General features: G+C 35.1%; 1 protein-coding gene across 2 annotated transcripts in view; it reads left to right on the forward strand.

The window, feature by feature from the left end:
• Positions 1-1,707: 1,707 nt before the first annotated feature.
• LOC106460521 (nicalin-1-like) overlaps positions 1,708-10,714 on the forward strand; it is a 44,355-nt gene continuing 35,348 nt past the window's right edge. The window contains exons 1-2 of one of the 2 annotated variants that reach the window (XM_013920237.2): positions 1,708-1,976; positions 9,159-9,349. In XM_013920237.2, coding sequence (XP_013775691.1) covers positions 1,802-1,976; positions 9,159-9,349 — 366 coding nt within the window. In that variant the 5' untranslated portion in view covers positions 1,708-1,801. The remainder of the gene's footprint in view (positions 1,977-9,158; positions 9,350-10,714) is intronic. The other variant, XM_022387268.1, reaches the window with a different exon arrangement.

The raw sequence follows: 10,714 nt of genomic DNA on the forward strand, positions 1-10,714 counted from the left end.
CTTTTCTTCGTTCATTTTCTCGTTCTTCTTGTTTATTTTCTTTTTCCTCTAACAACTGCTGTAATCTATCTTCTTGTTTAATTTCTCGTTCTTCTTGTTTCTTTTCTTGTTTTTGTATTGCTGCCATCAAGTCTGCTAAGCTGTAGTCTGATTTTCCGCCTCTCGTTTCCATTTTTCTTCTTTTTTTTTCTATCCCACTCTCTGACACCAATTTGTTATGTCTCTGTTTGTTAATTGATTTTACGTAACTTCGTTCCGACGAAACTTAAGCGACACAAGCCCTTTCTTAATAAAACTGGTTTATTCTTCCCGAATATAACTCTACCGATACACTCAACTTCAACAATCGCGCTAAACAAACGCTGTAACGTCTCTCGTGCTCTCTGACTGCAGTTCATTTACTCACTGTCTATCCACACATTACATTCCCCCTCTTATATAAACTGTTGCGTCAGCAGTCACATGACTAAAGTGACGCAACGTTTCTAGAATTATCATGTACTTTGGCGAATGCTCTAGTATTTACTAGTAGGGTAGGCTGGTATATATATAAGAGGGGAAAACGTGACGCGGGAAGGTAATGTAATGTGTGAGTAGACAGTGAGTAATTGAACTGCAGTCAGAGAGAGACGTATTGTTGTAGTTAACGTTCGTTCGTTATTATAGTTTGTTATAACGCGACTGTTGAGAATAAGTGTATCGGTAAAGTTATATTCGGAAAGAATAAACCAGTTTTATTAAGTAAAGGCTTGTGTCGCTTAAGTTTCGTCGGTACGAAGTTAGGGGAAAATCAATTAACAAACGGAGACGTAACAAATACCCAACTACCCTATATCTAGTAAATACTAGAGCATTCGCCAAAGTACAGGATAGTTCTAGAAACGTGGCGTCACAGTAGTCATGTGACTCGCTGACGCTACAGATAATAGGAATCATGTTCTACAGGCAGGTGAAGCGTGAGCACACATAAACATGTAGACACAGAGCTTGATGAAGGGTTTATCTTTTTGTTTTGATACTTTGGTCCTATTTCTGGGTCCAGGACTCTACAACTTTAACCTATGCTCTTGACAGAGTTTACCGAAACTAGTTGGCTGTAAGTTATATTAAATAATATTACTTATTTTTAATAATGGTTGGAGACGGCTTGAATGGGTAATGAAGAAAAACTTTAATATAAGTTTAACATAACAGCAAATGTACAACGTTTCGACAAAGTTTTGTCATCATTAGGTACTTATTTTTTTGCCAAAAAAAAAAAAGTTGTTTTTTTGTTACTCTTAATATACCAACACAATGTGCCTTAAAAATAATTATAGAGTCTCTCTGACCAATTGAGATTTTTTTGGCCAGTTATTTTGAATCCTGACATTCATTATTTAAAATCAAATTCGAAAACCTTCTGGTTATTTTGTTCGTTGGACCCAAAAGTTGACAGCAAGATCAGCAAGTGTTTGACCAATTCTTCATTTTTTGGAGAAAAAGAAATGCATTTCATTTCAAGTTAATTTTACATCATATAGCTTCAACTTCACTTTAATTTTTAATTGAAGTTTTTATTAATTTAAATAAAGAATACGACATTATACAGAAATATATATAACATAAATCCTACATATTCCATATCATAATCATATCTCTATATAATATAAGCAATGCCTATAATTTATACATTAGTTAGATGGCGCGATTGTAACTTTTGCTAGTCGTAATATTATTAGGCCATTTATCGTTATAAAAAAAGAAAAAAAAGAGGAAATTTGTACTTGTTAACACCAAGATACCAGAATTTAATTTCAATATGTTTTTTGGAGATACAGACGGATTCTTCGAAATAATAAAGGGTACAGTTCCCTTCTATACCATTGTATTTATACCATTATTCATTTTGATCTCGCCAATGACGCCGGTTCTAGGAGCACATGAGTTTACTGTGTATCGCATGCAGCATTTCGACTTGCATGGTACACCTCATGGTAAGGCATAGCATTAATATTACTATTAGTATAGCCAAATATCTAGTGAGTTCTAGTTCTAAGGGGTTTTACGTAGAGAAATGTGCCAAGTAGTCTTGAACTACAGAGTTATGTAGACCAAATATATCATAACAATAACATCTATAACCTATAGGGTAATGCTAAGACTAAGAGAGTAAAACTACAGAATTTACTTAAAAGTTAAAATATTCATGGTAGAAAGAAACTAAATTTTATTTACTAATAGTAATAGCAAAGTAATATTATTGTTACCGTTATTAGGAAATTGTAACAAAACATTGTTATTCTTAACCTAAAGCTCTGATTTCTATTGTAAAATATTTAAATAAAATTGATAATAATTACAATTCACTTGCTTAATCTGTTCACATTGTAATAGCCATTGTTCATGAAAACAAAATGTCGAGACCAATACTAATAGTACTATGCCTTGTATCCAAACCAGCCTGATGAACTCTGGTATTGGGTGAAAGGCTTCATCAGCACTGGATCATGGATGCAGCAGGTATAGTATAGTGATGTATTATAACATTCTCTTTTGTGTTCACTCATTGGTTGTGAAAATTATTGTAGTACATACACTATCAAGCAGGGTTATGTTGTGTCACCTCTGTTTTGTTTTTTACATTAACTTCTTAGAAAGCATAAATTGCTGCTTACCCCCACTATATTTACTTTACACTGACATAGATATACAAGAATATTTTATTTCCAATCATTTTTAACCCTTAGTTGTATATGGTTTCAATCCAAGGCTAAAATTTATTAGTTACTGTGCAGACCATGTGCTTTGACATCATAAAAAGATTCTACATACAGTATACTTGAAATAAAATTACTGAGAGGAAAGGAAATGTTGTGAGAAACAAAATATGGCTAAGTATTTCTAAGGGATTTTGAGTAAATATAAGTCTTTACTTTGGGATGGACAAACAGAATCTAGAAAACTTATAATAATATTGTTTGTAGGTAATACCTCTTTGAGCAATGTAGAGATCAAAGTTCAAACATTTTATAAAATTTTTATTTGTAAGTTACACTAACTTAATTTTTTAAGTTTGAAAAATATCTATTAAATATTTTTGAGTAAAAAATTGTTGAAACAGAGTAAGAATTACTACTTATACTTAAATTGTGGAGTTTAATTTGCAATTGTGCACTCAACTGTAAAGCTGCTTTCTAGTGTTTAATATTGGAGATTACTTTAAACTTAGGAAGAGCATTAGAACAGTAAAATTAATATATTTTTGTATTTTTTTCATGCTTTTGAATTAAATTATCCATATGTGAATGTACCTGTATGACAATTTTTGTCCATAAACTTGTAAATCTATGTATGAAATGCTTGGTGTTCTGGGTTATTGACAACCATGTATATGATGAATATAGATATTGGTGAATTCAATTATTATTATTTTCATTCTGTGGCATGTTTTTGTAGACTGAGGTGTGACTTGTATAGGAACCAAGATTTAGAATTCTTCTAAGATAAGATTTATAACAAGTTATAGGACATCAAGAGGACTTTCTGACTTTCTCTGCAGATCAGTGGGTTCTACAGGTTTTTATAGAAGGTCTCTCTCTCATTACTTCTGGTATCCATATCTCTCGTTCCTTTCCCTTCCCCATGAGATCTGATTTCCTGTTTTTGTTTGTCTGAGGCTGTGAGAGAGCTTCGTCTTAAAGATGCTATAGAGCCCGTAGTTCCAGTTCAACCGGGTTTTTAATTTCAACTTTTTGTTGTCCCTGTGAAAACCAGGGATTGGAGACATGTCATCAACTTTTTCTGTCTCAATCAGTTGCTAAATCCTCCTTGTTTCACCACAGTCTTTTCTGTCTCTTCATTGGGTTTTCACTCCATGTCTATGGATAACCAAGTTTGATGTGGCAGATGCATATCTTCATGTGCCCATATTTCCCTCCTCACGTTGTTTTCTTTGATCTGTTCATGAGGGGCTTGTGTTCTAGCTCCAGGCTTACCTTGGCTCCTTACATGTTTTGTTGAGTAGTCAGGGCCTTTGCTCAACATCTCCAATCGTTGGGACTCTGGACTCATCATTATATTTACAACTGGCTTCTTCTGGTTCCTTCCCGTTTGGTGTCTTTCACCCACACTCATTTCTTTTTTGAAGAGGCGGAGGGGGCTGATGAAGGTGGAGAAATCTGTTATTTCCCCTATTTAGTATCTGGTTCATTTGGGGATTTTATTCAATTCCCATTTCAGTCGGGCCCAGCCTTCGTCACTTCATCTTTGAGATATGGAACTGTTAGTTTTCAAGGCTTTATTCTTTCCTTCTTTGCTGGCTTGAGAAATTCTATCTGTTTTAGGGATGTGAGCTTTCATTTAATCACTCATTCCTCTTGATTGTGCTCACATGCATTCTCTTCAGTGGGAACTCTGTGATTATTGGAATATTTTCTTGGATCCTTTAGATTTTCCGGTTGTTCTTCCTGTTTCCCTGTGGTCCAATCTTGCTTGGTGGCTGGATGGAGACAATACTACGGTTGGTGTTCTCTTCCACCTCCTCTTCCAGATCTGAACCTTTTCACAGATGCTTCTTTTGATGCACAGGAGATTTCTAGGACATTGTCTTCGACCGATTCTGGACTTCTTGTCAATCTTCTGGAACTCTTGGTAGTTTGTTGGGCCACATCTTATTTTTTCCATCTTCTGCAGGTGATGGTGGTTATGGTGCATTTAGAAAAGTCCTTGGTGATCTTCTACATCACCAAGCAAGGGTGTAACAAATCCACGTTCCTTTGTTTTCGGACACTGGAATTCTTATTCTGGGCCCATGAGCACCGGATACAGTTATTAACTTGCCATATCCCAGGTGCATTGAATCTCGTGGGAGATCGGTTGTTACGTCCACACAAAGTCCCTGGAGTGGTCCCTGGATCCTCAGGTTTTCCTGGTTGTGCTCTTGTCTGGGTACAACACACACTGATGTGTTTGCCACTCATCTCAACATTAAACTGCTGTCATTCTAGTCTCTGGTTCCTCATCCTCAGGCTTTGAATATCAATATCTTCAGCCAGGAATGGAAGGGCCTCCACATTTATGCCTTCCCTCCTATATATCTCCTCCCCAAAGTTATCTCCCCCATCCACATTAATATGTTATGGGTTCTTTTGGTGGCTTTGTATCGGCTGACTCAACCTTGGTTCCCTCTTCTGGAACCTCTGCAGATTTCATCACCTCTGTCTCCATCCCTCCTTTGTCAACCTCATTCCCACTGTCTGGCTTCATGCATGGCATTGTCAGGTCCCTTGCGAGATGCCTGGGCCTGACACTGTGTGTTGCTTTTCTCTTTTCCTGTTTAGCCTGTTCTTCTACATTGTCATTTTACCAATGCCATTTTCTACTTTTTGTCATTGGTCTATCCGGCAAGGATTCTGTCCTTCTCATCCTACCATTCTTCACCTTTCCCAGTTTTTTGCCTGGCTCTTTGATCAGGACCTTTCATTTCTGACAGTTTCTGGCTGTAGAGATTTCTTGTTGAACATGTTTCATTTTATCAGGTTCCGCTGGGTTTTTTTTTGTTCCATTCTTTTCATCCTGTTTCAGTCCGTTCATTTTATTCATCCTTGCCATGTTTTTCCTGTCCCTGATTGCAATCTCAATTGCACTTTCTCTGGTGTGTCATTCCTCCAGACATCCCACTACCCTTTGACCTCTCCCTTCCTCGAGTGAAGTTTGGGAGTTCTTGCCACTGGGGTGGTGGATCACAGAGGCTTCCTCTGGAGTGTTTCATACAGATCATTGCTTTACATATCCCTATACTTTATGGAGCAGAGTGAGAAACTGGGTACCCTCACTCCTTCTCCTTCCTTGGGTTTTGATCCCAGAGGTCTAGTATAGGAGGGGAACCAGACCAGCCACCATTGGATACTCCTCGTAATACTGGGTTCAGGTTGATCACGGCATGTTTCTATGGTTGAATCCAGTAGACACCTCCTGTCTTGATAATTCGAGTTGCAGGATATTTCTTTTCTCTGCTCCTACGGTTTAGCTTGAGGGACTATGTTTACCTCATAATGCCAGTTGTGGGATGTATGATACCCTGTCCCTATGATTGAGCAGATGTTCCAAGTCCTACTCGTAATATCGAGTGCATGTGGTTTTTTCCCAGCTCTTATGGTTGAGTTGAGACTCTCACACTGCCTTATAATTATAGGTTTGGTTTGGTGTATTTCCTGACTCCCATGGTTGATGTGGAAGTTTGTCCGATGATTGCCATTTGCTTACTTCCTCATTGGAATTCCAGTTATTTGAAGTATAGCACTCTGTTTATTTGCAGTTGACGTTGTGTATGTATTGTTCACGGTTCACTAGCCCTGGCCGTGCTTCATCATAAGTATTCTTTTTGGTTCTTTAATGCTGCCTTCTGCGAGAACAGGAAGTGGGACCTCGTCTATCTGGTTGGGGGAGAATACTGTTTCAGTGTTTTCCAAGGCCTTTCATTAGCTATTTGGTCTTCAGTGTCATCTGTTTTATGACACCTCACTCCTTCAAGGGAGAAGGGCATACCTGTTCCAGAAGTGGTACTGTCCCACTCATGTGTGCTTTCTTCCAATTCATGTGCACACTTATTGCAATCTCTGTGGATGCTTTCCGTGGTTGGTCATTTGTTTTCTCTGTTACACCTGTCCATCCACCTGTTTAGTTGGTGATTGTACCTATTATGTGAGTGGAGTTATGTTTCATGGATTTTGCTGAAAGGTTAAAATTTTATTAAGTGCTTTATCTGATATGAAAGGTTACATTTAAGTTAGATGTCATATATTGAGTTGGCTTTTCCTGTGTTTATTTTAGATTAAAGTGTGATTTCCTTACGTTCCTTGCAAGAGATAAGTTAGCTTTATTTATAATAAAAATTTCCAAAATTGTATAGCAAATATCCTCCTCTTCATTGAGTTAGGAGAATCACAGATGTTCCTCAGGATTCTTTTTTATGCCCTTCATTATCCATAATTTATGTGAACATGGAGGGGGGGGGTAATTTCATTGAAACATTTCTGATTAAATGTTTTTAGCATTGAGAATTTATATGAGCTTGTAGTTAGAATATAAGAATTTAGATGGAACTTGTATTTTGTTTGGGAGGAATATAGGTGTTGTGGAAGAACTGCACATAATTTGGATGATACTGTTTGTAAGACATAGAGGCCTCTGCTGAGTGTTAACCTGTGATTACAGAAAATTTGAGTAGTTCTCGCATTATTTCAAGCATCATTAGGGCTCAGAATTAACTCCTGAAACCACTAGTTTCTATAATAGGTCTCTAGCCCAGAGCTAGTGACAATCACGCATAAATGTTTTGGTAATAAAACTATCCACAAAAGCACTTTTTTAAGACTTGTCAGTTACCAATGTGTATATAAACACTAACATGCTCAAAGTCTAAATAACACTATTTAATCTAATATGCCTAAAATTTGTGTTTAAAATACCGTTAACTGCAGATTATTTTCTCCACATTTGTCTTAATTTGTTTTCCATACGCTGCTGCCAAACAAGTCTTTGGCTCAATGTGAGAACTTCTCAGTTGGGCTGGATTATCAGAGACACTAATTATACTTGCAGTATAATACTGTAAAAGTTTCAGTTTAAACACCAATAATAGGTGTGAAGCATTAGAGACCAATAGACTTAAATTTGTGATAAAAATTGTTTGAACTATAGATGTTTTTCCACATTCCTCTTAACTGGTATATTATGGATTCACAATCAGAGATATTAAAATAGCAGTTCAGTTCTGTTGTTTGTCTCCCACATGTCACTGTCCAACAGACCTTTTGTTCTATATGAGAACTCCTTAATTTTTGACATTTAAATTCTAATATTTTATTTATTTAATGAATAATGGATTAAGTGTTACATGTGTGATGTCCAAAGATGCTTTGGATTGGTAAGATAATGCTGAACTTGTAGAGTATTTGAAACAACAAATTAACAATATACTGATATCAATGTATAGACAAAGAAAAATTTTTGAAGTAAACATTATGGATATACTGAGTTTGAGAAATTAGTTTGTTGTTTTGCCATGAAAAATCAACAAAACAAATGTTTTAGTATATCAAAAAATTAAAAATAAAACAAATACTATCAAGCCACTGGTCACATCAGCACCTTGTCTAAATGCATTTTTTACTTATTTTGGGTTATTGAGCCAATGTTAATCAAGCTCTGGAGTAATGTGTTCCGTTTCATTCTTCTTAGTTTATTAATTCTCTAGGAAGGGTATAAGGCAGAGCTTGGGATATTAAAGGCAAAAAGTTATGGTAACTAGTTTTGATGAGCTAACTGATTTCATGTTATCCACAATTTTTTCTAAAAGCCATACGTGTATCTAAGGAAGAGAAGTAATCCTGCCGTAAAACAAGATAATTAGAGCTTAGGAGTAAAGGATATTTTTACTTTGATAGTAACTCTCCCAAAAAATTTTATTTTTCCTACAAAAATAGTAAACTACAGTACAACCCAGTGGACAACTTTATGACGAGTAACAACTTGTTCTCGATCTAAACCAATATAGATTGATGCCAAACACCAATTTAGGCTTTACTGCACTCAGCAGATTAACATGTTTTAATTCAATATTTATGACAGGCATGATCAAGGCAGGATTATCTCTATTGTTGAGTTTATAGCCAATTGAGAGCAATATTTTAAAAACTAATTTTGACATTTTAGGATTAATTATATTCCTAATCTTTCAAGCCTTAATATTGGTTGGAAAGTGTATAGAAATATGTTTGTTAGCATTTTTCTGTTTGCTTAATATTAGGTAAAATTAATTTATAAAGTTATTCTGAAATTTATGTTTACATTTAGTGTTGACTATGACACTGACTTAAAAAAATATAATACAGTGCATAAATTAGTGTAATCACTGTTTTTGTAAAGAAACTAACATTTTGCATAAGTAGTATTTTCTTTAATTTTAATGAATTTTATGTTTGAAATCTTATAATTGTATATGTTTTTAGGTAATCATTTTTTAACATCTGCAATAGCATTTTAAATCACTTTTGTAACCAAGCTCATAAAAATATTTTTAATTTGTTAAATTCTCTGTAGGTTACAATAAACCATTGTCTTTGCAACTGCCCTCTTTATTTATTGGATAAATATTGGCATGCCTTTTTCTCTAGGATGCCGTAGTGCTGCTGTGAACATGGAAGCGCGGACCTTAGGGTCACAAACATATACTAGAAGATGTGTGATTGCTCGGCTGCGTGATCTAACTCATGCTCACTTTGAAGAAATTGTCCAACAGGGAGCTGGTGGTTTATTAGCTCTTCTTCCAACAAATTATTCCAGTTTAAAACCAGAAGAAAAACAGGTTTGTTATTGTAAAGGCTGTCTGCCAGTACATGTTAGTGTATTTTTTAAACTGGATATGTTAGTTTCCAGTTAAAGCTAATAAATGCATTTATTTATTAGAACCTTCTTTACTTGAATTTGAGGAAATATCAAAACGAATAGAAAATAATCTTACATAGGTTAAAACTATTAGTAATCATAATAATGTCAACATGTGTTAAATTAAAGAGTAAAATTCTGATATTTTGAATTGTGAATACTAATGAGAGCTATTTCACCATCTGATAATAGGTTTTGAGTAAATTTAAATGGAAAAATAAGTAAAAACTACAACATATTTGATCATAAGAGCATAGTAGTCTCCAAATATTTTTATCAATCTGCATGAAACATTATTCAATTTTCTGCATGATGCCTGTTTCTTTATTAATGATTATAAACAAATTTGCATATATTTAACTTAGATCGATGAAGTCTGTACTGAATAACAAACAATGTTTGGTGAAAAGTTACAAATTATATGTGATATGTTTTAACATAATATTATGTTTATTATTATAATGGAATGTATGGTTCAGGCTATGGTGCTTACCCATCTACAGAAAAAAATAGCTTGTACCTCTGCAATGATGCCCAAAAGTTCTTGCTCTTGCATCAAGCCTTTGAATGAGATCTCATCTCTACATATAACAACATGAACTGTGCTATTCTATGATGCAATTAGCATTAGATTATCTTCTCTTCACTTGTGCAGTATCTCTGAGAGCAGTGCTTCTCAACCTTTTTCAATATCATTCACTCCTATAAGTTTTTCACAACATCTCACTCACCCCAGTTTGAAAAAAATACAAAAATGTACTCAATTAAAATGCAAAATTCTTTATTATGACTTATATATACATCAAACTACAACAAGAATGAATACAACATAAAATAAACAAAAAATAAATGTATTTATCAAATTACAACTAGAATAAGTAATAATAACTAATGACTTTTTTGCTCTTGAATTTATTGTATAATTGATAGTACTCATTCACTCTGCTATTCTCATTCATCCGGATTCTGATCTCATTAACCCCTGGGTTAACCCAGTTTAGAATCACTGCAGCCTAGAGCATTTTGTGTTGTACACCAAAAGCTCATTTCTTCTTTGGCACAAGCCCAGGATGACTAGGTGGTTAGGGCGCTTGATTCGCAATTTGTGGGTTCAAATCTCCGTCACACCAAACATACTTGCCCTTCCAGCCGTGGAAGCATTATAATGTTACAGTCAATCCCACTATTCATTGGTAAAAGAGTAGCTCAAGAGTTGGCGGTGGGTGGTGATGATTAGCTGCCTTCCCTCTAGTCTTAGGGACGGATAGTATAGATAGCCCTTGTG

The sequence above is a fragment of the Limulus polyphemus genome, unplaced genomic scaffold (assembly GCF_000517525.1).
Source record: "Limulus polyphemus unplaced genomic scaffold, Limulus_polyphemus-2.1.2 Scaffold786, whole genome shotgun sequence".
NCBI lineage: Eukaryota > Metazoa > Arthropoda > Merostomata > Xiphosura > Limulidae > Limulus > Limulus polyphemus.